Below are 25,880 nucleotides of genomic sequence, written 5' to 3'. Positions count from 1 at the left end.
GCTTAGTGGTATTTTTATCCACATAGAGAAGGAAAATAAGCTGGTTAAATTGAAAATATAAAAATCTTATGTCCAGGGCTGGGAGCATAGCCTAGTGGTAGAGTGCTTGCCTAGAATGTACGAAGCTCTGGGTTCGATTCCTCAGTACCACCTACTCAGAAAAAGCTGGAAGTGGTGCTGTGGCTCAAGTGGCAGGGCTAGCCTTGAGCAAAATGTGTCCAAGGACAGTGCCTAGGCCTTGAGTTCAAGCCACAGGACTGGCAAAAATAAATAAATCTTATGATCATTCATGTTTAGACTTATATTTGTATAGCAAAGGTAGTAAAACTGATTACCTTAGATATGAATTGATAGGGATGTAGAGAGATTACTACTACAAGAATTAAATAAAACAAAAATTTGTTAGAATGATTAGAAATATTCTACAGCCTTATATTGTATTTTCTACAGATTTATACCTATAAGTGTACTATTATAATTTCAGCAAAAAAATTTATAGGCTTCCTAAGATAATGTAGATAGAAATGATTAGAAATATTAGGCATAAGGGCTGGGAATGTGGCTTAGTGGTAGAGTGCTTGCCTAGTATGCATGAAGCTCGGGATTTGATTCCTCAGTATCAAGTAGGCAGAAAAGCCAGAGTGGTGCTGTGCTCAAATGGTAGAGTGCTAGCCTTGAGCAAAAAGAAGCTCAGGGACAGTGCCCTGGCATTGAGTTCAAGCCCCAGGACAAGAAAGAGAGGGGGGGGAGAAGGAAGGAAGGAAGGAGAGAAAGAAAGAAAAGGAAGGAAGGTTGGTTGGTTGATTAGACATATTCTATAATATTCTATAGTTTGAGCATTAGATTGACAATTAAAGTTTAGTTAAATAACAAGAAAAGTTGATAAAGAAGCAAAACACTATTGGTACCAAAGTTGTCTTGTTTTTATGCTGGTCCTGGGGCTTGGTTGGTTGGTTGGTTTGTTTGTTTTTACCAGTCTTGGGTTTGAACTCAGGGCCTGAGTGCTGTTCTTGGAATTTTTTTTCTCAAGGCTAGAGCTCTACCCTTGAGCCTCAGCACCACTTCCAGGTTTTTTCTACGTATGTGGTGCCCAAGATTTGAACCTGGGTCTTCGTGCATGCTAGGCAAGCGTTCTACCACTAGGCCAAACTCCCAGCCCTGGGGCTAGGTTTTTTTCTTGAACTTTTTTGCTCAAGGCTAGCACTCAACCACTTGAGCCCTCAACTCCACTTCTGGCTGTTTTAGTAGTTAATTGAAGATAAGAATCTCATGCACTTTCCTATTTGGGCTGGCTTTGAATATGGATCCTCAGATCTCAGCCTCCTGAATAGCTTAATAGATTACAGGGTGAGCCACCAGCACCCAGCTGAATAATACTTTTAAGTATTTTATAACATTGTTTTTTAAATTGCATTCATCATTTAAAGGAAAACAATTGAGCGGAGAAGAGGAATTGAGAATTAGGGGAAGACATAATGACATGTCTATATTTTTTTACCTTATTCATAGGAAAGTTTTCATCAGCCAAGATTTAAGTTTAAAATGCATTCTTAAAATATAGTTACAAGATTTATGTATTTCAATGAAGAAATAGTTGGAGCCTTTGAAGTTAGATTTTCTGAAGTTTTACAGTCAACTATTGAAATGTACTTTATCAAGAAATATATTTGTAGTCTTTAACATGAAGTTGATGTCTATTTAGCAGGAGATGACGAGTCCAAATTAGATGATGCACGTTCATTAGGATCTGGTGCTGGAGAAGGGTATGAGCCAATCAGTGATGATGAACTAGATGAAATTCTGGCTGGTGATGCAGAAAAGAGAGAAGACCAGCAGGATGAGGAGAAAATGCCAGGTAATGGTTTGCAGTGGTGACTGAACATAAAATCTGTATCCTAGGTTCCCTTTTATGCTGTTAGTATTAATATACACATGTGGTATTTTTTATTACAATTTAAGATTGAACAGTCAGTATAAAGAAATTCTACCCTATGAGTCTATTCATTTTGAAGTATATATTGACTATGAAAGAGCCTTATTTGAAAAGAGCAAAATTCTAAGATTTCCTTTGTGAGTTTTAAGATTCATAATACATGACCTAGAATCTAACCAAATACTGATTTCCTACTAGCATTTGACGTGGAGGTAGATAGTAACTGCTGTGTTTCACAAAATGTGGTACAACCAACCAACGTTTTATTTATTTATTTATTTGTTTACTTACTTACATTTTTTTGGTGCTGATCTCACAGAGCTTGTACATGGGCCTGAGTTCTGTCTTGAGCTTTTGTAACATAAGCCCTACTTTTGAAATAGGTATTCAGAAATATATGTAGCTGAAATCTCATGCCAACACTATTTCCCCCAATTCTCTAAATTAGAAATATTTACTTCTAGAGCATGAAGTACTACCCCTTGATGTTGTCACTGATTAATCTTAGCATCTGATTGTTCAGGCATATTTTCTATCATAATGAGGATCTTTGCTTGATTTGGTTATGTAAAATATTTTTATTTATTTATTTTTTACATTTTCTCTCACAGTTTTTTCTACTAATGTAGAAGTTATGTGTGATTTTTTTTTCTTTGTCCTTTTCTGGTAGTAAGTGTTTCTGAGTAGAAATACATATGTAAATATTCATTCTTAATGGATTATTTGCTCTTGGTATCAGATTCTTAAAAGAAAATAATGAGTTACTTGTTTATATATGTGTATGCAGAAACATAAACTAAATAGTCTCCTAGACTTAACCCTTAGCGCAAGGGTTAAAGTAGAATTTTGGTACCAGATTTCAAAACACCAGATTTAGTCTTTGTGAAATAATGGAGATCTTCTAAGAGTCTTCCATGTAATTTAAATGAGTTATTCATAGGTGTGGGCTAGTTTACCTGTTTTCTTTTGGTGGGAAGATATTTTTTGCTTGTGTTTTTCAATTATTCTAAATACTAGTTTTTATGGAAAAAATTTTTAAGAACGTGACATTTTTGGTTTAAAATAACATTATTTAACGGGGTGTTATTGAGCACGTCAACACCCTGGGTAATAAAATCATGAGAGTTTGGCTCCAGGATTCTCACAGATATCGAAGTCTGTATGTAAGTGATCAAGTACTTTCTCTAAAGTGACTTACTGTCAGAATGTAATATATGCACAACCTCCAGAATACTTCACTTACTTGTCATCCCCATTACGACATATATACTGTGGACAGAGTTGTCAGATCATATAATTTAGTGGAAAATGACAAGAAAAAAATATACTAATGTTTAGTACAAACTTCTTTTATTTTTAACCTGTTGGCTGGTCAAATCCATGGATGTGACTGACATCCCTTATATTTGTTTATAGATGAGACTACTGTTTGGGGTTTTTTTCCTTTTTCTTTTTTATTAAATAATTTTTAACACTGATTTTTACATCATATTTCAAATGACATGTTTAACAAACAAGTGTTCAAGAAGGGAATCTCTATTTACAATCACTGGCACTTAGTTTTTAGAACATAATCAAAATTAGGCTAAGGGTTTGTATATCATAGATACATATTAATTTATGAAATAAAACATTATGTCTATAGAGTCATAGGTTTTTATATCTATATAGTTATGTTTATATTTCCAATATCATGTCCATAGCAGAGACTACTGTTTTTTGATGCAGAATATAAACCTATTTCACTTTTGACAGATCCCTTAGATGTGATAGATGTCGATTGGTCTGGTCTTATGCCAAAGCATCCAAAAGATCCACGAGAGCCTGGGGCTGCACTCTTAAAATTCACACCTGGAGCTGTTATGCTGAGAGTTGGGATTTCTAAAAAGTTGGCAGGTTCTGAGCTGTTTACTAAAGTCAAAGAAACATGTCAGAGACTTCTAGAGAAACCTAAAGGTAATTCCATTTTACTTTATATTATACCTGCTAGATCTATTAAAATGTTGCTGAAAAAGATTTCTGTTCAATTGTTATACTATATGAAGTTCATCCACATGATCAGAATTTCTTAGGTTTGTCTTGAGAAAGATCTAATTGCACAGACAAGTTGCAAACATGTACTTTCTATATTGCAATTCCTGCTCTTTTTTTGCTGGTCCTGGGGCTTGAACTGTGGGCCTAGGTGCTATCCCTTGGCTCCTTTTGCTGAAAGGCAGCATCTACCATTTGAGCTATAGTGCCACTTCCGGCTTTTTTTCTATGATTAAAAGGAGATAGGAGTCTCACAGACTTTGCTGCCTAGACTGGCTTTGAACTGAGATCCTCAGATCTCAGCCTCCTGAGTAGCTAGGATTATAGGTATGAGCCACCAGCACCTGGTTGCAGTTACTTTGGGGGCTGAGTACAGGTATTGTTCTTCATAATATATCATGTGCTTTGTATGTACAGAAGGCTCTGAGCTCAGCTATAGTACCAAAAAAAATTTTTTTTAAAGAAAAGATTCTGTTTAACACAAATTCCAATGTTAAAGTATACAATGATTTGCTCAGAGCTAAATAAAGCAGAACTTAAGAAAATTAGATACCTTGGCAGCCTTTTTATGTGGAAGTAGAGAATTCTTTCCAAATGTAGTTATGTAGGTTGAGCCTTTAACAAACTACTTCAGCTTTGTCCATAGGTCCAAATGTTCAGGGTTCCAGCAGGCACACCATACTAGCTATTATCTGATCTCTGCACATGATCCTGCCATCATCTGCGGTTGAGTGTTTAGCCCACCAGCTTCCTGAGATGATTTGTAAGGAATAGCATGACCAGTGACCCACTTGAACACTGAGAACAGCACAGCAAATATTTACTGCTACTGTTGAGTCTGAACATGCTTTATCACATTGACTTTTCATCTTCTGTGTCTTCATCATTTGATTTTTGTTGTTTAACTGTCATCTCCAATACTTTTATTAACAAGGAAAGGAGGGTAAAAGGTAAAGGCTACATTAATTCTATGTCATGTCCCTGAAAGTGAAAAAGTTTATAGTTAAAAAAAAAAATGAGGTTTGTTCAGGCATGGTGGCACCTGCAGTAATCCCTGGGTGAATTTAGGAGGACAGTCAGCTGAAAGCCATCCTGCTCTACAGAGTGGAAACAGAAATAGATTTTTATGATTATAAAATTGAGTGAATCCATATCCTTTCACCTGTCAACATAAACAGCAAAAATTTAGTATAGCCAATAAACAGTATACACGAGATATATAAGTCAAATGGTTTTGAACATTTAGTAACCAGAATAGTGGCAAAAGACTCTTTCTACTTTGATTGTTTTGGTAGCACTAAGAAAGTAACTCTCGTGAACCTCAATTTTATCTGTAAATCGAGGGAATAACCCTAACGGTGTTATGTAACTAAATTTACTTGGTTCTGTGACTTTTGCTAATGTTATTTCAAATTAGTCTAGTAGAATTTTGTTAACTGTGAAATAAAATTTGACTCTTGCTTACTGATGACTTAAGTCTTAAGACATGAGACAACCTGAGTAAAAGAAGGGTTTGATTGTTGCTTGACACTCAAACCTTTACTTTTTGAGGCTGCTGTGGAAATTACTAGAGAGCTGATAAATGATGCTAAATATGATTCATCCAGAATAGGACTTAGTTTTGTTTCCATATACAGTGTCTAATTACCTGTTCATACAAATTATGCCATTGTCTACATCAGTACATGGCACATGATATTCAGTAAATGTTTGTGAAGTGATTGATAACTGCTGTTTGTATTCCATTGATCTCTTCTGGTGGCCCAACATTGTTGACAGTATACTATAATACGATATGTAATTTTTTTAATTTAAAAAAAACTAAGCTTAAAATGAAACCATATAAAGAGTCAAGTTTTAATTGCTTCTCTAGTTTTTTTTTTCCATTTTACTATCATTATATTCTTTTGAGCTGAACTTCTCCGATTATAGTATATCCTTTGTTTTATTTAATCTTAAGTATATAATTAGTTTGTCTTTTGAATAATTTGTCGCTGGTCAACTCAAAACCATGAAAAGAATGAAAACTTAGACATGTGCTCTCAGGAATACTTCCTAAAAAGAAGCATTTTGTATTGTGCTGCTGTACATACAGAAAGTCAGGATGCCAATAAAAAGAAAAATTTTATAGCAATTTTCAAGGGCCATGTGTTCAGTACAATTCTTTTATACTATCTGTACATATTTGTATTTTCAGTTATTTGTATACTTAATGTTGGTGTCACTGGTGCTTTCAAACATTGGTAAATCACCTGAAGAGCTACCTTTTTTTTTCTGCCAATCCCAGGGCTTGAACTCAAGACCTGAGCAAGGTCCTTGGGCTTTCTCAATGCTAGAGCTCTACCACTTGAACCACGGCACCATTTCCAGCTTTTTCTCTGCATGTGGTGCTGAGGAATCAAAGCTGGGTTTTTGTGCATGCTAGACAAGCACTCCACCACTAGACCAAACTCCTGGCCCAGAGCTGCCTTTTTTAAAGTGATCCATTCCAGCCATGATGAGTCTCATTTTGTAGGTTGAGTGCATTTTTAAAAGTGTCTCAGATGATTACAGTACGCTGCCAAGTTTGGGACTACTTTGGAGCTGTGGTTTATATTTACTTACACTTGTTATCTACCTACTGACTAGATAAATTGAATGTAACTAGTTTCTTGTTAATTATGTAATCTCATTAAGCATGCTTTATAGTCCAGAAAAATCCAAATAAATTATGTAACATAGTTTTGTTTCCTCTTAATCAAATGTGTTTGTGTTTTTTAGATAGATGCTCTTTACTGATTTTCTTTGTGGAGTCTAATAGTAATCTGTTTTATTTCAGTGTATATATGAGGCCTTTATTTCTTTGTGCCAGTGCCAACTCTTATTTGTTCTGTTACTTATACTTCTTTTTTTGTCTTTTTTTTTTTTAACCTAGCTTACTTTTTTTTTTTTTTGCCAGTCCTGGGCTTGAGCTCAGGGCCTGAACACTGTCTTTGGACTTTCTCAAGGTTAGAGCTCTAGCACTTCAGCCTCAGCACCACTTTCCAGCTTTTTTCTATGTATGTGGTACCGAGGAATTGAACTTGGGTCTTTGTGTATGCTAGGCAAACACTCTACCACTAGGCCAAACTCCTGGCCCAAGCTTACTTCTTTTAATCAAATCTTTCCTCAGTTCTTCTGTTTTTGTAATCTTGTAAATGTTTTCTCTCTTAGAGATTGTCTAACAACTAATCACTTTTCCATCCTAAGTGATTTTTTTTAGAGGGAACTGTCTTGAGTTTTATTACATCTGTATATATACATATATACATGCACATATATATGGAATTTCATGTTTTCTATATAATAAAGTTCTGAAATTCAGAACTTGAAGTAGTAATTGATGGTGAAAAACATACTTAATTTCAGTAATTCTTTGTAAAGTTTTTATTTTCCGTAGCCAGTGTCTACAGTCTGCCTCCGAAATCTTCTTTTCTTATATCTTAAGACTAAAATTGCCATCAGAATATTTATTTAAAGCTAACAATACTACATGTTGGCAGCCTTTCACAGAGAATGTCACCTTTGATATAAAATAATTATCACCAATATTTCTAACTTCAGTAAATCATGGAATGTTCAGTTGAGTCATTTTAGGAAAACTTAATATATGTTTTTTTGTATTGAAAGATGCAGAGAATCTTTTTGAACATGAACTGGGGGCTCTCAACATGGCAGCATTACTACGAAAAGAAGAAAGGGCAAGTCTTCTCAGCAATCTTGGACCCTGTTGTAAAGCCCTGTGCTTCAGGCGGGATTCTGCAATCCGGAAGCAGCTTGTTAAGAATGAGAAGGTACTACTGCTTCTTTGGGGAAAGACACAAAGTGCAGAACACAAATGATAAAATTTTTTTTTTCATTTGGGTGCTTAAAAAGGTGAAGTTACAATCCAACTCACTTTTATGAATTTGGCTTCTAGTCTTTTACACATGTAAAGAATTATATTAAGGTTTATAATATTTATTTCACTTCAGTATTGATGGGTGGATATTTTGGATGACAATTATTTCATGCAAAAAGTTTTAAATATTCCTACTATGGAAGCTTTTGCACTTATGAAAAAGCTTTAGATAAGCAAACATTGGAAATTTATCTACGTTGAAGATCAAGAAAAATGAATTTCTCATAGAAAGGTAAGGATGGTTATAGGAATAGTGATTTTTGCACCAAGGTGGAAGAGAGGTAAATAAGTGAATATAAATAAACAGCTACTGAAGAATATAGGGAATTGACAAGTAAAGAGAAATAGAAATTAGTATAGCTTGGAAAAATGCCTTTTGGGAAATTGAAAACATCTTTGGCCATTAAAGTTAGAAAACAGTTTTTTGGAGTTTGATAAGCATGGATAGTATAACAGAAAGTTTATTTTTTTTTCTGGTTCCTGTTGTGACTTTTTTTATATATTTTTTATTGTAATTAATAGAAGGGTTACATGGTATTTGCCAGATAAATGGAACCTTAATTCCCACACATTGATACCCTTTCACATGTCGTGGTCCCCATTTCCCTTCCCCCCTCCCCTACCCCTCATCTTGTTTTCCCCTGTTCCCTATCAGAAAGTTGATTTTTAAAAATAAGAAAGATGCCAGATGCCAATGGCTAATACATATAATCCTAGCTACTAAGGAGGCTTAGATTTGAGGGTCACAATTTGAAACCAACCTCAGCAGGGAAGTCCTGTGAGACTCTATCAAACTCAATTAAACACTAGAAAACTGGAATTGGTGCTGTTACTTAAAGTGGAAGAACACTAACTCAGGCACTGAGTCAGTAAAAAAATAATTTGAAAGACATTGTAAGATCTCCACTTTAAGCCATAGCTCCACATCCAGTTTTCTGGCTTTGAACTGCTATCCTCAGATCTTAGCCTCCTGAGTAGCTGAACTTACAGGCTTCATGTACCACCTAGCCCCTACTTTTAAATTGAACTCTTCAGTGCTACGGTGGTTCCATTAGCAAAATTACCAAACACTGACAGTAGAAATAACACCAGTTCTACATAATAATTGAAGAGGCAGGAATGTTTCCATGAGTCTAGCATTATATAAACATATCACACAAAAACATTATAGATCATCATATCTCATGAAGGACAATAATAATCCTTAAAAACATTAAAATGTCAAATCTAGCAATATATAAAAAGCCAATGTCTAAATATATGACAATATATAAATATATAACCAAATACAAGGATGAAAAAGTATCTCAGTATACTAAAATTACTTGAAGTAACCCACCATATTGGTAGATTAAAGTCAACACAGAAAGCACAAAATAAAATTGGATATTTATCAATTTATCTGAGAATTAAAAGAATTCTCATCAAGTTGTAATTAGAGGGGTTTTTTATAACTTTGTTTTATCCACTGTCAACTAATCATATATCATTTCTTGCTTATTTTTGTTTTCTCCAAATAGGGTACAGTAAAGCAAGCTTATACAAATGCTCCAGTGGTAGACAATGAATTACTACGGTTGAGTCTTCGACTGTTTAAGCGGAAGACTACTTGTCATGTCCCAGGACAAGAGAAGACTGAAGATAATAAATTAGCACAGTCCAGTATCCCACAGGAGCTGTGTGTGTCTTAAGACTGAAGTTCAGTGTGACATTTGTGGTATTGTCTTCCTTGCGCAGTGCATTTTTTTTCAGAGTTCTTTGTTTTGAAAGAGATTATTAGTGACAAAGGCAGAAAAGTCTTACCAGCCATGCTAAGGGTGAAGAACTTTGATCTGTAGAGACAATAGTTTTGACCAACCTAAGATTTTACAATGATTTTTATACAGCAACTGATACTCATGCAAAATAATGTGAAAGCATCTAAATTTAGTACTTTAGTCTGTACTTTTCGTGAAAACTGAAGATTTTGGAAATGGGTTGTCATTGCTCTTCCAGCCTGTGAATATTTTTTATGAAATGGAACCACTGATTTATATTCTGGATCATCCATACAGACACTGATTGTATTCAGAAGCAAGGTGTTCATCAAAGTAACTGCACACATTGTACAGCACCATATTGTATGGAACATTTGAAAGGGAATGTTCGTCTAGCATAGTGTGTTTTAGGCAAATCCCCAGCAGGAGAAAGCCAGATTGTTTCTCCTTTTAAAAGTTCTAAAAACAGGGATCTTTGATCTTTTTTTAAAAATGTGTGTACATTCTTACAGTGTATATTGGATATCTTTGGATTCTGAATGGGTTTTTTCTGGTTGTTCATCAGAGACTATGTATTATTTTTATTTTTAATAAATGTACCTCCCTTTTTCTTGTTCTTGATTTACTTTACTTTTATTAACCATAGTCCTAATATTCTAAAACATGTATTATCAGCACTGCAGTTCCATACTTAAGCTATTTTCCTGCTGTATTCTTACTGGATAGCTGATGGGACAGTGTGATAGGAGTTAAGAGATACTTGGAAGTACACCTCAGTGATTCCTGAAGCAAACCAAGACTTAGCAAACCTGTTGTACTAAAATCCTTCCTTTATGTTTTTCACTGCTATATCACCTTTAGTTATATACAACTGCCTCCATCTTCTACGATGTAATGTTCTTTTTAAAAGTTGCAAAATATTTTCTTTGTTCTTGGTACATGTTTAATGTTTAACTCATGAAGTAGACTCTTCAGGAGGATTTGAAATTGACTACAAGCTGTAGAACTTGTAGGCCAAATAGTAATAATAGTAGTAAAGAGTAGTAATTTGATCATGGCCTTTCACAGGTTTTCCTTAAAACTGTAAGCCTATGTTACCAATCTTTAATTTTTTAAATTTTCCTCTTTTAAAGGTTACATAATGACACTGGTATAAAGTTTCTGTTCATTTCAAGAAACATTTATTATACAGCTAATTTGTACATGATATCCAGCAACAAAAATAATCTTATTTTCTAGTGACTTTGAAAGCATGCATAAGAAAATTGCAAGCAGAAGAAAAAAAGTAATTAAATTTTCCTGTTCTCCTTTTCCTTTCCTAAATGTTTTGAATAAAAAAAAGAAAGAAAGAAAATAATGGTCTTGGAAAATGAATGCCCTTTAAGAAGCCACTTCTGATTATAGAGAATACTGTTCACTGTAGCATAAAGATGGAAAGTTCGAAAAACATTAACTATAAATCAGAGTCTTAGGACCTATACTTCCCATAATGGTTCCACTTGTCCACTGACTTAGGAGAATTTTTCCAAATTATTTATACCTGGTAGTTAAGTGTGTTGCATTTTTAATTGTATGTTTGGTTGTTATGTTGTAAATTTTTAGCACTATCATTGTTCACTTGGTCTAAGTTTCAGAGCTTCATGTTCCCAGGGGAAATATTAGTCCCAGTTAATGTCCCACTTTTTTAAAAATTGAAAGAGGGCTTAATTTTTTATTTAGTTTTACAAAGGAGTTGCCATTTAAGAAAGCAGTTTATAAATACAGAATATCTTGGTCAACGGCACCCCTTTCAGCATTCTCACCTATCCACCCCCCACCCACTTCTTATCTCACTCTTCGTAATCTTGTAGGCTATATATTGGATTCTCTCCTTTTTTTATTTTTATTTTTTAGGTGATACTGGAGCTTGAACCCTGCATCTTGGAGCTTACTGCTTAGTTAGGCACTCTTATCCCAAATCCATATCTCCAGTCTGTGATTTTTTTCTGATTACTTTTTTAGATGGAGTCTGCCTACCTGGATGAGATTCACCTGTAGTAGGCTTCCTGCTGTTGCTGGGAGGCCTGTCTCCAGCACCATTGAAAGCTGGAGAGGAGACAACGTAGGCTACGCAGGATAATTCCCAAGGCTAAGCCCTGATTAGAGTTTAGATCAGGCTGATATTCCTGGAAAGGGCAAGGAGGATGTTATGAGTGGGTGATGTGGAGAGTACTGAGACAGAGTTTTAGAAGGGGAAGAAAAGGGACTAGGGGAAAAGAGGAACAAATACCTTTCCTTGAAGGGAGAGGTGCAAAAAAGCTGAGCACACAGGAGTTTACATCTATTAAGAAACAAAAGTTACAAATTGATTACAAAAATATTGTTCTGGAAGCCTGTTTTGTAACATGAGTATTGTTAACACAGCAATTTAGCACAAGGGAAACCACAAAGTTGTCAGTAACAAAGCTGTTAGTGTGGCAAGTGAGTAAGGGAAACATGTTCTTTGGCTTTTTACTGAAAGTGAGACACTGAGGCTAATGGGGAACAGATAAATTCCAAAAATTCATAAATTTAACCCCTTCACCATCATGCCCAGGTTCCCACTGAGAAAGATTCACTTTCTGTCTGTGCTGGCCTTTTAATCCCAGTAGCCAAATACTTAGTTGTAAGCTACCAGCACCCAACTTCACTGCTTTGGTTTTAAGCCTCAGTATTACCCAATATTGAAGATCTTTTGACTGAGTTTTTCAATTAAAACTCTTAAACCATAAAGTCCCCATCAAATCTGTATTTCTGAAAATTGCCTATAAAGTATTTGTTAATATACTTAGAGATCTTTTGTCTCATAAGTTGGTCTGTTTGCTGTAATTGTAAAACTGGATTGAAGCTGTAAATAGAGAAGGAGCAGAAGTGTTTCTGCGATCCAAAATAAATGAGTGTTGACACATATTTAGGTAACTCAGTCAACTGGTGTTATTTTTGCAGCCCTCATCATTTAGTAGAATACTGCTAATAACAAATGTTTATTTACAGAAATTTATAAGCAAACCTAAGTAATAATTTAATATGTTGGGAAATCTGATCTGTAACTTCTCTTTACTCTGTCCAATGAATACAGGTTATCTTCTCTCTGCTTCAGGACTTTATTAGGATTTTGGGGGGTTTCCTTGTCAACTCGGAAGGTTTGTGGCATCAGCAGAATATCCTACTTTGTTCCTTACAGTGCTTTCTTTGTTTGTTTGCTGGTCCTGGGGCTTGAATTCAGGGCCTGGACACTATCCCTGAACTGCTTTTTGGTTCAGGATAGCGTTCTACCACTTGAGCTACAGTTCCACTTCCAACTTTTTCTGACATTGGAGATAAGAGTCGATTGGACTCTCTTGCCAGACTGGCTTCACCAAACTGCAATCAGATCTCAGCCTCCTGAGTAGCTAGGACTACAGACGTGAGTCACCAGCACCCAACCTATTCCTTACAATTTTAGGTAAAGACTAAGTACAGGAACAGTTGTTAATGATGCTTTTAAATATCAGATTAAATTGATGCTAATTGAACCATAGCTTGCAATTTTAAGAGGTGCATGGGGCTGGAGATAGAGTACTTGCTTAGCACGAATAAGGGCCTGGATTCAAGCTTTAGCATAGAAAATAAACTGTAAGTCTGTGTGTATTTACCTATTTACCTACTTGTATATGCATTGGGATACTTAGCTGTACTTTTTCTGTGTCTGTTTGTGTGTCCTTTTTAATAAAAAGTATAGGAACCCCTCCCATTCTAGAAAGTATTTCCTTTTGTTGATTTCCTGACAGAAATAATCTACCTCGTTTAAACTACTGTATTTGAATTTGAACATGGATTTGCCTTATTTTTCCTTTTCCAAAATCTTTAGATAATAAATTTTCATTCTTCATTAGTTTTGTTAATCGTTCCATTTGACTCTTGAAAATGTTAAAGTTTTTGTGCCAGGTTTATTCATATAATCCTAGCTACTCAGGAGGCTGCAATCTGAGGATCACAGTTTGAAGCCAGCTGGGATAGGAAAAGCTGTGAGACTTAACTCCAACTAACCAACAGAAAACTGGAAGTGGTGCTGTAGCTCAAAGTGGTAGAGCATTAGCTTTGAACTAAAATTACTCAGGAACAGTGCCCAGGCCCGGAGTTCTAGCCCCACAATTGACAAAAGACCCAAAACAAACAAAACAAAACAAACAACTTTTTACATGACTTTCTAGACATGAAAAAAAAAAAAAGCCCTAAGGGAAAATGCAGGAATCCCTGGATTCAGTTCCTCAATACCACATACACAGAAAAAAAGCCAGAAGTGGTACTGTGGCTCAAGTGGTAAAGTGCTAGCCTTGAGAAAGCTTGGGAACAGTGCCTAGGCCCTGAGTTCAAGCCCCAGGACTGCCTTCCCCACCCATGAAAAAAAAAAAGTTTGGTAAGTAACTTTCTACTTGACTTTCTAGACATAACTTACTATTGCATTTAGATTATTTCTTCACAATAATGAGTTATTTTAAAATTAAAACTAGTGCGATTTTTCCTTCTGTGACTTCAATCATCTTGATTTTTATCTTTGTTCCTTCTCTCTTGGGCACCCATGGATAGAAGCTAGTTCTTTTTTTGTATTGCTGTCTTCAGTGCGGTACTTACAAATTCATTTCAGCTGTCATGAATCATCAAGGGCAATTGGAGGCAGCAATAAGCTTTGTCACAAGTGTTCCTGTGGTTAACCAGCTGCTTGAAACCTTCACCACCACAGATTCCACCGAAGGAAGCTACCTAGCAAATCTGCTTTCTACCACGGATGAGCAGGATTAAAGAGAATATTACCTACTTAATCTTTGTGCTAATGTGGATGCTAAATGGGTTCAATATTGAATTTCATTGTTAACAGAGAATGTGAATTCCCTAGAGTGCAAAGGGGGTAGGTTTCTTGCTAAAATTAGTCATCGGCCAAGCATCAGTGGCTCACATCTGTAATCCTAGCTTCTCAGGAGGCTGAAGTCTGATGATCGCAGTTCAAAGCCATCACAGGAAGGAAAAAAGTCCCTAGGACTCGTCACCAATAAACTACTCAGAAGAAGCTGAAAGTGGTGCTGTAGCTACCTTTGAGCACAGAGAGGCTCAGGGACAGAGCCCAGGCTCTGAGTTCAAGCCTCAGGACTGGCAAAAAAAAAGTATTATTTATTTTATTTTAAAGTTTAAAAAAGCTAAAAGATAATTGCAAAATAACTTAAGGATGTTTTTAGTGGCTATATGTGAAATTCTATTACCATTTCTCCAGCAGCTGTTTGCCAATTACTTTACAAATCTTTAAATAGATTGCTGGCTTTATTTTGGATCAAGACTCCTATGGCATAAATTAAACTTACAACACTTAATGTTTGGCAAGGATGGAAAATATCACATGCTTGTAGTATTGCTGTCCAATTAAGAACCTATTAGTTTAAAAATTCCACCCATGGGCTGGGAGTTTGGCCTAGTGATAGAGTGCTTGCCTACCATGCACAAAGACCCAGGTTCCATTCCTCAGTACCACATACATAGAAAAAAGCTGGAAATGGTGCTGTGGCTCAAGTGGTAGAGCTCTAGCCTTGAAACAGCCCAAGGACAGTGTTTAGGCCCTGAGTTCAAGCCCCAGGACTTGCAAAAAAAAAAAAATAATAAATAAATAAAAATAAAAAAATCCACCTAGGGGCCAGGAAGTGACCTAGTGGTAACATGCTCATCTAGCATGCATGAGGCCCTGGGCTTGATTGCCCAGAACCACATACACAGAAAGGACTAGAAGTGGCGCTGTGCCTCAAGTGGCAGACTGCTGGCCTTGGGCAAAAATTGTCCAAGGACAGTGCCCAGGCCCTGAGTTCAAGCCCCAGGACTGGAAAAATAAAAAATCCATCCAAACTGTAAGATTACAGTCTCAGATCATGTTGAATAAGAAGGGGAGGGGGAGATGGAGATGGAAAAAGGAGATTTCCCTTTATTCCACACTGCTATCCTGTGGGCTGCACGGAGAAGCCTCAATTAGTCAATCACTCCTGCGGATAAATGATAGCTAGTTTATCTGTACAATGTTTCCTAGGACCATTTTGCTATTTCCATTCTCCTGGAAATTGGACCAAACATTTATAGAAACACTAAAGTTGTTGGCTTGGGATCCCCACAGACCCAGGAAGATTTCATGATTTCATACAAGTGAATAGTGGATGTATAGTTGTTTGACAAATGGGGTCTGGTCTGTCCCCAGTGTGCTCGTGCACATTGTCTCAACTTGACAATTGCTGGCCATTCTCACATGTTTGCTTTTCTTGTTCACTCTCAAAAATCATCTGTGTGGAAATGTCTTTCTTTCCTCTTTATTTTACTTTGTGGGAAAATAAATGTTCTGTCGTTGTGCCACATAGAATAGTAGGAGGCATCATTTCCTTGGTCTTGAATGTGTTTTGTATATTTAAATTGAAAGTTACTGCCATTATGAAAAACATTTTTGATTCCTGCTGTTGATGCATAATGTTGAGTAAGCCTTTTTGATATTTTAATCATGGGAACAGTTTTAATACTGAAAATTGAAATGAACCTGCTGAGAATAAGTAATAACTGATTTTAATGACTCTAGCAATAGATTCATAAAACACATTAAACACAAGTTTAAATAATGAATTCTGTGAAATCTAAGGGCATACATATTGACATACATGGTTGATGTGCTGGTTTTAGACTTACTCCTTTGGAAACAGATGGAAACACTGAAAGCTGTAAGTAGAAAATATGTAAAAATAATTTTGCCAGAGATTTCAGCCTTGTCTTACCCACAGGGAGACTGAATTTATACTTTTATTTGAATAAAAATCCCAAATGCCAAGGGCTTTATGGATAAACACTAAGACAATAAGCTACCTACTTTTGTAGCTTGGATCCTATCACCCTGTGCATGATGTGCTTTGAAGGAGCATCCTGCTGTAATACCATTATCACCAGCGAAGGCTAACCAGTGATGGAACCTCCAGGGGAAATGTTAGGTCTTTCACTCAGCTCCTTGCCTACTGCAAGGGGATCATATATATATATATATTTTTTTTTTTTCCAGTCCTGGGCTTGAGCTCAGGGCCTGAGCACTGTCCTTGGACTTTCTCAAGGCTAGAGCTTTACCACTTGAGCCTCAACACCACTTCCAGCTTTTTTCTATGTATGTGGTACCGAGGAATCGAACCCGGGTCTTCGTGCATGCTAGGCAAGCACTCTACCACTAGGCCAAACTCCCGGCCCCAAGGGGATCATATTTATAGAACAGGTTCTTGCTTCTTGGACTTTCAGTAGAGAAAAAGAAGTGGATACATTCCTTTGGGATAATAACATGCTTATGAAGTTCATGTTGGTACAGGGGCATTTCATTCAATTCAGAGCAAGGTTTTTATTTCATTCTTTCTGTCTTGTATTAGCATCATTAAAAATCCTGTTTCCCGGGGGCTGGGAGTTTGGCCTAGTGGTAGAGTGCTTGCCTAGCATGCACAAAGACCTGGGTTCGATCCTTGGTACCTCACATACACAGCAAAAAGCCGGAAGTGGTGCTGAGGCTCAAGTGGTAGAATGCTAGCCTTGAGAAAGTCCAAGAACAGTGCTCAAGCCCTGAGCTCAAGCCCAGGACTGGCAAAAAAAAAAAAAAAAAAAAGAAAAAATCCTGTTTCCCAATGCCACTGTCACTACTTTGCCTCATTTCTGCTCATCTGAGCGCTACATGGCTACTACCTATTAGACTGATTAAACATCCTTTGAATTTTTAACATCACTGGTCTCTTTTATAAGACATTCTTGAATATCTTTATTATTCAGTCTGAAGCTCTGTTTGCTTTTCTAGGTAAGTTAAGCCCATCTACTTTTATTTATTAGATTGATATATCCTATCTCATTTCCTCTGGTTTTCTGTGTTCTCTCTGTTGTTTTTTTGCACCTAGAAAGTTTGTTTAGGTCCCAAATATTTATGTGATCACTTACACCTTTAGTCTCACTCCCCCCTTTTTAAATCCTATCTCTCAACTCCCTGCTTACAGCCATCTGAAAGATGGAAGTAATTTTTTTTCTTTCTACTATATTCCTGTCTAGAAGTGGTAGTATTTTAAATAGTACTAAATCCATAAATCAGCTTTTCTACTTTCTACCATTTTCTCCCACATTTCAGTGGTTGGCCTGTCTATCCATTATAAGAGAATATAATTATCACGATACTCTCCTATACTTCCACCATTCAGTATATACCTATATATTTAATAAATTCAGTATATTTTAATGCATATATATTCATATATTTCAATATAGTAAATGCTTAGGTGTATATATATAAATGTTAAATATGTATATATGTATTTGTTTAATGTGCTCACTCTTATGATTATACCTTACCAGTCATTTTGTTCAAAGCTTGTTCTAAGTTGATTTCTCAGGAAGGGCTCATGGGAACAGTGTTTCTAAATTCTAATATCCTAACAAGTATCTGTGGCACTTGTCCTTGAGGATCAGTTTGCCTGATATGAGTCCTCGCTCATGTTTCTACTCTTCTACTGCTTTAATTTTATTACCCTGCGCTTTCTGGTGTAAAAAAAAAATGTTCAAAGTTTGCTTTAGTCTTGGGTTCTTGCCTTTAAGAGACTTGGTGGTGTGTCTCTGGTGAGCGCATGGTTTGGGGAGTTTGTGGAACTGGAGCTCTCTCCTTGCCCTTCTGGAATAGAGCTCTGCTAGCTACACTACTTTATTTCTCAACTGTAAAAGTATAGTGTTTCCTCATATCACACAAGATTATCATGAAACTTGGATTAGATGATGTGTAAGAAGAACCTAGCCTTCCAAGTCAAGGCATCTGTAATGATGGATGTTTTGCAAAATAATACCGCTTCTGTAGAGATAAAAAATAAAGTTGAACTTCTAGGAGCCATAGAAAAATAAAACTCACTCGTGGCTCATGCTTTAATAATTTTATATAAAATTCCAGTGGCTCATCCCTTTTCTAGGTAAGAGGAGGCTGAGATCTGAGGATCCATGATTCAAAGCCAGCCATGGGTAGGAAAGCTTGTGACACTCTTTAATTGACCAGCAAAAAGCCAGTAACAGAGCTGTGCTTCAACTGGAAGACTGTTAGCCTTGAGTGAAAAAACTAAGGGACAACACCCAGGCCCTGAGATCAAGCCCCAGTACTGGCACAAATTAATTAAGTAAAATGCTTTTATGAATGAAAGTAATTCTAAAGGCCATCTAGTTTCATATTGGAAAAAATGGCAAATCTCACTGTTTATCCTTGCTTTTATAGCACATTTTTTCTTTACTATTTTTAATTCTCAGAAAAGGCATCACAATTGGCCTAGTCTTTGAATTCTTTAATTAATGCTGATCAAATGATCAATACTTAACTAGCCTTATCAGCTCTTTGCACAGGCCCATTAACTAATGAAGGTTTCCTGTTAGCAAGACAAGTGACTGGACAGCCACATGAAATGTGTTTGTTAGATTCTATCTCCCTCCTGTGATTCTGTGCCATTTATCTAATTTGCCAATCAAAGCACTCTACTGGATGTTCCCTGAGGAGACGTTTTTATAATTCAGAACAAGAATAATCTCAAAATGGCTTTCCCAGGTTTGCATGAGGATGAGCAGACATGTCACCCACAGCTCAAGGTAGCATCCAAGCTTGTGCATGGGATAGACTCCTGTCATGTTCGGCTTGGCCTGTTGTCATGCCAAGAATGAAAAGAGTGCAGCAGAAGTTTTTGGGGTTTTGGGGTGTGTGGGGGGGGTCCTGGAGATTGTTCTTCCACAGTATATAAATCTCAGAAGTGATGCTGATGATGAAGTTACAATGGAAAACCAGGAGGAGTGGAAACACAGTCCCCAACCTCCTCTGTGACAGACACGTTAGGAACACCCTGAGATTCAGCCATTTGGTCATGTTCTCTAGACACCATCACTGCCTGACATAATCCCCAAGATGCTAGTGTGGGGATCCAAGCCCCCACTCCAGGTCCCCACTTCATTCCCACAAACCAGTGGCCTGCCACTTTCTATTTCAGGGACCAGGAGCCTTTATCGCCATCTAAATTTAATTATTCCACCTGCAATTTGGCCTCTATCCCTCTGCTTCCTAGAAAATCTCACATTGTTTATTCTCTCTTCCTCTTGACTTCTCAACTCTTCACTACCTCCTACATCTCCGCCTCCACAGATGAACTGGTGTGCCCCTTTCACTGAAAAAAAGCCTAGGAAGGAACATGGTAGACTCTCCACCCGCATCTGGCTGCTTTCCCAGAGCCACGGTTGCCAGAGTACTTGTTTCCACATCCAACTCCAGTACTGTCACTCTCTGCATATACCCTCTTACATCTTCCCCTCTGCATCCTAGGACTCCTGCCCTGCTCTCCTCTGCTTCGAGGTCCAAATCCACCCCACTGCACAACCCAGGCTGCAGCTTTCTTTAGGCAGTCTCTTTCCCCATTGCCCCTTTTCTGACATCCCTTCCCTGGTGCTTCTTATTCTTCAAGGATTCTGCACATCCAAGAAGCTTTCTGCGATCACTACTCATGCCCAATCTTTTTTTTTTTATACATTAATTTTCTGTGCCGTTGGCACATCTGTGACATTTCTGACATGTTTTCCTTCAATGTGTGAGAATGAGCAATGAAGAGTGTGGGAGCCTGTGTGTGTGTGTGTGGGGGTAAAGATACAGTTTTCTATCAGTTAGCCAAGGGATCGTGGTAGTGTGCCACAGCTCGCAATGGCTACCATACCATCCTTGGGTGAGTGCCAATAGAAAGGGGATGAGTGAGGGTTGGGTATACATGTATACATGAGAGCCTTGAGCTGTCCTATTGGGAGATGAGAGGCAGCTATTCAGAGATCCTTGTGCTGCTCCAGGTGGATGGGATAGCCAGGAGGACAGAGCTCTGCTTCTATAACCTGGAAAGTTCGAGCACAACTGGATACAGCAACTCCAGCACTCCTGCTCAATGTTTTCTCCATATTTCTACTCGTTCTGCTATGTGGGCATGCTTGAAGTCCTTACTTGTCCAAGTCTTGAATGCAGCTCCTTTCCAGGTTGCAGGAGAGATGTCTTTAGGAACCTCAAGAAGCCTAATAAAAAGGAAATAATCTCCCTTAAGTCCATAATCACACACAGTGAGAATTTTCACTCATCAAACAAGAGGAGGAATCTTCCCAGCACCTTAGATCTTACCTGATTCTATTCAGGGCTCACTGTTATAGGGGAGGGGATTGCAGACTAGTACTGGGGCTAGAATACAGAGCCTAGCACTCTCATTTGCTTAGTGTTCTACCACTTGGGCCACACCTTCACATCTGGCTTTTTGCTGGTTAGTTAGAGAAGAGTCTTCTGGCATTTTCTGCCTGGGCTGTCTTTAAGCCCTGATCCTCTGATCTCACCCTCCTGAGTAGCAAGGATTACAGGCCTGAGCTACCAAGTCCCGGCAGGACTCATTCTTTCAGAATGCTCTCACATGCCAAGTAAGTTCTGATGTGCCTGTGTATATATGTGTGGACCCCACATTAATCAGGGCACAGAAAGAACATAAGATACTTTAGACTGGATTGTCAGTCAAAAGACTTAGACCTTTATGTGTCTGCCTCACCACACCCCTGCCCAGGAAGGAACTTCCTTGGCATTTAAGGGACAAATCCTGGGAGATGCTGGCCTCACTGGCCCTGCCTGGGCCTGAGATGGCTATAAAACAAAAATGTAAACACCAAAGCAAGGCCACAATCTGCTATCCCACTGGCTCCATCGAGAAAGAGAAACGTGGCCTCATTATATTACTGAATGCTGGAAGAGGAGCTGAGGCCTATGTGGTCAAGAGCTGCAACATCCCAACACCCGGTGGCTTAGGAGAATTTACACAGCCGAGAATGACTGGGCCCAGGTCCTGTGATAACTGTGTGTCTCTGATGCTCTTGTTCTCCTCAGGGCTTCTCAGGCAGCAGGCCAGATTCCAAGGGGAAAAGTAACAATGAAGAGGCTGGCACAATCTCTGGAGCTTTGTCTGAGCCCCTGCAGGCTGCTGTGGGCTTCCTTCCTTCCTTCCTTCCTTCCCTCCTTCCTTCCTTCCTTCCTTCCTCTCTTTCTTCCTCCTTTCTTTCTTTCTTTCTTTCTTTCTTTCTTTCTTTCTTTCTTTCTTTCTTTCTTTCTTTCTTTCTTTCTTTCTTTCTTTCTTCCCTCCCTCCTTTCCTTCCTTTCTGAAAGTTAAAAGCCCTAGAGATCTCCCTTTTGTGTAGGAAACTGTATTTTCAACCAAATGCTGAGCATGTCAGCATGTTTCCAAACAAAAACTGGCTGAAATCTCAGCTGTCAACTGCAATACACTTCAGCAGATCATTAAAGAAAAGGAAGCTCAGGGGACCTTCTGTGGGACAGGTTGCACTTATGTCCTGGAGGCTAGGGACTCGTGGGAGTCACCACACCCCTGTGAGGCTCAGCTAGTCACACTGCTCCTGGAACAGCCAGCTTCTGTGTGGGGTGTGCTTAGCCCAAGGAGGGAGGGGGTTGTAATCCACAAAGGCTCCTGCTTCTGCCAATCTCCCTCCCTTCGTGTCTTTCAGTCCATCAAGAGTCAGGTGGCAGCAATACTCTGTTGCCTGCATGTCCTAGGACTTGGGGCTCAGCCATGAGACTTTGCTATAAGCCTCTGGTTTGTGTAGGAAGCCAGAACTTCTGATCTCAGAATGCCTCTCAGAACTTGGCTCCATAGCCTGTGTGTTGCTCTGCTGCTGGACACCAGCTCCTGCTGAGTGACTTCAGGTCCTCACCAGCTGGGAGAGGAAGGTGCCACCTAAAGGGAGGGGAAAAGCCAGGCTTTAGTTTCCTGATTTTCCCAGTCCCCCTTACAGCTTTTATTTTGTATGTGTACCAGCCAAGGGCAAGCAGGTGGGTTCTCCTCACTTTTGTTCAAGGGGAACCTCTCGAGCTTCTCACCATGCCCCAAGATGCCCCATGTCTCTGCTCTCCTGGTCCTTGTCGAGGACTCTGAGTGTCTCCTCAACCCCCATCCCCTGACTTCCAGCGACCTTCAGATCTGATCTATTAAATGTCCCTACAGGGTATTCCCGTTGACATTGAGCATGCCGCCAAGTGGAGCTCAGCAATAAAAAGGGGGAGAATTAATAGGCATTTAAATTTCCGAAATTAATGACGAGAGGTCAGAGTCTTCAGAGCATCTGTTTCCAGCATTTTCAAGGGGCCTTTAATTTTGCAAGCACGAGTCAGCCATGTGGTTCCCGGCAGTTAATTGTGGCTTTGCACAGCTCTTGGGTGGCTGCTGATTGTGACTTAGCCCTGTGCACTCTGAAGAGTGGGGTCCTGCAGGCAGATGTCCAGGCTCTAGGTGTTTAAGAACCCCGAGTTTGTGTTTTCTTTGTGTTAAGAGGTCTAGACCCTGCAGATGGTTTCCATGTATAAAAATAGAGACCTGGAACCTGTGGAATGGAAGGGAAAATGATTGCTGGAGGGAGATTGATTGGAATACTTTGTAAACATGGGTGGAGGTGTCAAGTGACTGTCTCCCCCACACATACCAACTAATCTATGCTATTTTTTTCTTTTCCTTTTTTAGCCAATCCTGGGGCTTGAACTTAGGGCTTGAGCACTGTCCTTAGGCTTTTCCCTCAAGGCTAGCACTCTGCCACAAGAGCCACAACACCATTTCTGGCTTTTTCTATGTATGTGGTACTGAGGAATCGAACCTGGGTCTTTATGCATGCTAGGCAAACACTGTAACACTAGGCCAAACTCCGAGCTATATTTTTTCTTTATGCAAGTACCAGGACTTGAGTTCAAAGTCTGGGCATTTTCCCTTAGGGTTTTGTTTTTTTTTTTTTTTAACTTAAGGCTGGCACTCTATCCTTAAGCCACAGCTCCATCACTTCCAGCTTTTGGGTGGTTAATTGGAGATAAGCATCTCGTGGACTTCCCTGCCCGGCCTGGCTTCGTAATGGTGATCTTCAGATGTCAGTCTCCTGAATAGCTGGGATTACAGGCATGAGCCACCAGTGACCTGGCTAACATACACTTTTTTTTTTCGAAAGAGGTATGGAACTGAGAGTTCAGAAGAGTAGTCTTTGTGCTGAAGAAGGGAAGGGGACTTGTTACTTTCTAGAGCTGCATTATCCAAAACCAGCAGCCACTGGCCATGGGTGACAGTTGAGCACCTGGGATTCCACTCACCGGAGCTGAAAGGTGCTGGGCTTTATCATAGGTGCAAACATTACCCTGGATTTCAAAGACTTACTAGGAAAGGAAGTTTAAAATGTCTAATTAAGTACTCGTGTATTGGCCGAGAGTTTGGCCTAGTGGTAGAATGCTTGCCTAGCATGCACAAAGACCTGGGTTCGATTCCTCGGTACCACATACATAGAAAAAGCCAGAAATGGTGCTGTGGCTCAAGTGGCAGAGTGCCAGCCTTGAGGAAAAAGCCCAAGGACATTGCTCAGGCCCAGAGTTCAAGCCTCAAGACTGGCAAAAAAAAAAAAAAGAAATTTCTGTATATTGATGTTAGCTAAACTATTTTTGATACATTGGGTTATCTGAAATGAGTTATCAAAATTAACTCTAATTGTTCCTCCTTTTTTAAAAAATAAGGAGATGTATTATGTTGCAGCAGTGGAAAGACAGCACCTGAGTGTATCTTCAGTGGTATAGACATAGGCTTCAGGTTAAATAGGAAGGGCAAGGAATGAAAAGGGTATTGAAAGCACCCCATGTCACGGCTGGCAGCTGGAGAATTTTAAATGGCACATGCGGTTCACATGCTGGTGTTCAGCACCCTCGCTTTAGATTTTTGCTTGGTATTTCTCTGGGGAGGAGATTCCCTAGGGCATCTTTGGGAAGCCATGGAAGACTCTCCAGTGTTACAGCATTTGAGCTGAGGACTACAGATAGGTAAAGTGTTGGGTGTATGTAACATGGAAATCCCATAACTACCTAAGCAAAGCAGTCAGACACAAGGAAAGAATTATCCTAGGCTAGATGTTATGGTTTATACTTGTAATTCCAACCATAAAGGATGCAGAGATAGGAAAATCGTCTGAGGCTGGCTCAGGCAAAGTTAACATGAGTCCCAGTCTGAGAAGTAAACTAAGAATAAAGGCTCTGGAGATGTGGCTCAAATACTAGAGAGCTTGCTTTGCTTAGGAAATGGGAGGCCTTGAATTCAGTTCCTGCTTCACCAAAATTATTCTTTGAACTTTATCACTTTGAATGTCAAGACAGCATCAGTATCTGAGTGTGAATCAGAATCCAAGGGTAGGAAAAGACCAGTGCCCTTCTCAAAGACAGGCACTCAGTGGAAGAACAAAATTCTTCTTCTCCCCATTTGTTCTACTAATGCCTTCAGAAGATAGGAGAACAATTAGTTTTAATTATCCTCCCTCTCTTCTTCCTTTCCTCCTCCTTCCCTTCATCCCTTTTCTTTTTCTTTCTTCCTTCCTTTCATTTTTCCTTCCTTCCTTCCTTCCTTCCTTCCTTCCTTCCTTCCTTCCTTCCTTCCTTCCTTCCTCCCTTCTTTCCATCCTTCTTTCCATCCTTCTTTCTCCTTTCTTCCTTTTTGAAATCCAGTTACTGCTCCATCAAGGAATGGCTTACATCTTGATTTATCTTGAGCATTACCAATGTTGTTCCCCACTTAGAAATTCCCAGCACTGCTCACAGTGTTTGCATTGCCAGCATAGCACAGGACCACTGCATTTCCCATAATGCCAGTGGGAGGCACAGTCCTCCATTGCCTTCACCGCAGCTTGCAGAGTATCTGCCCTTGGGTCCTTGTACATGGAAACGGATGTCATTGAGCAGAAAGTGCTTTTCCTTTGGTTCCCGTTTGGGATTTTGTTCCTTTTTTAAAAATGTGTGTGTATATATAAACTATACTGCTAAAGAGGGCTTAATAATATATATATATACATATATGTATATGTATATTTTTACAGAGAGGGCTTGTTGCACTTGGTAGAATACAAATCACTGCTGGAACACATGGGTGATTTCTGTGGACTCAGGAGAGGGAAGGTGTTGCAGGCATTGTAGGTCTCCCTCACCATGCAAACAGCTCTGTGCTTCCTCCACTCTGCACTCACTTGTTACCCATCCTCTGCCACACAGGATGTTTATTTGCCCATGCATGTGTTGTCTTGTCTCTCATAAGGGAGAGCAGGGGTCTTTCCTCTCCATCACAGTGACCAGTCTGTGTTCTGCCTTGTGAGTGAATGGATTCGTCCA

At 38.7% G+C, this 25,880-nt stretch overlaps 1 protein-coding gene across 8 annotated transcripts in view; it reads left to right on the top strand.

Annotated features, from left to right (window-relative positions):
• Zc3h13 (zinc finger CCCH-type containing 13) overlaps positions 1 to 10,261 on the top strand; it is a 59,050-nt gene extending 48,789 nt beyond the window's left edge. For 6 of the 8 annotated variants that reach the window (XM_090342117.1, XM_090342123.1, XM_090342121.1 and 3 more), the window contains 4 exons: positions 1,703 to 1,855; positions 3,689 to 3,889; positions 7,613 to 7,776; positions 9,404 to 10,261. In XM_090342117.1, the coding sequence (XP_090198243.1) occupies positions 1,703 to 1,855; positions 3,689 to 3,889; positions 7,613 to 7,776; positions 9,404 to 9,574 (689 nt within the window). In that variant the 3' untranslated portion in view covers positions 9,575 to 10,261. The remainder of the gene's footprint in view (positions 1 to 1,702; positions 1,856 to 3,688; positions 3,890 to 7,612; positions 7,777 to 9,403) is intronic. The other 2 variants (XM_090342122.1, XM_090342119.1) reach the window with 1 other exon arrangement.
• The last annotated feature ends 15,619 nt before the right edge of the window (positions 10,262 to 25,880 follow it).

Source organism: Megascapheus bottae, chromosome 11 (genome assembly GCF_031878675.1).
Source record: "Megascapheus bottae isolate mThoBot1 chromosome 11, mThoBot2.hap1, whole genome shotgun sequence".
Lineage (NCBI taxonomy): Eukaryota > Metazoa > Chordata > Mammalia > Rodentia > Geomyidae > Megascapheus > Megascapheus bottae.
Note: the sequence above shows the minus strand (reverse complement) of the source record. Positions and strands in the feature narration are given on the sequence as shown.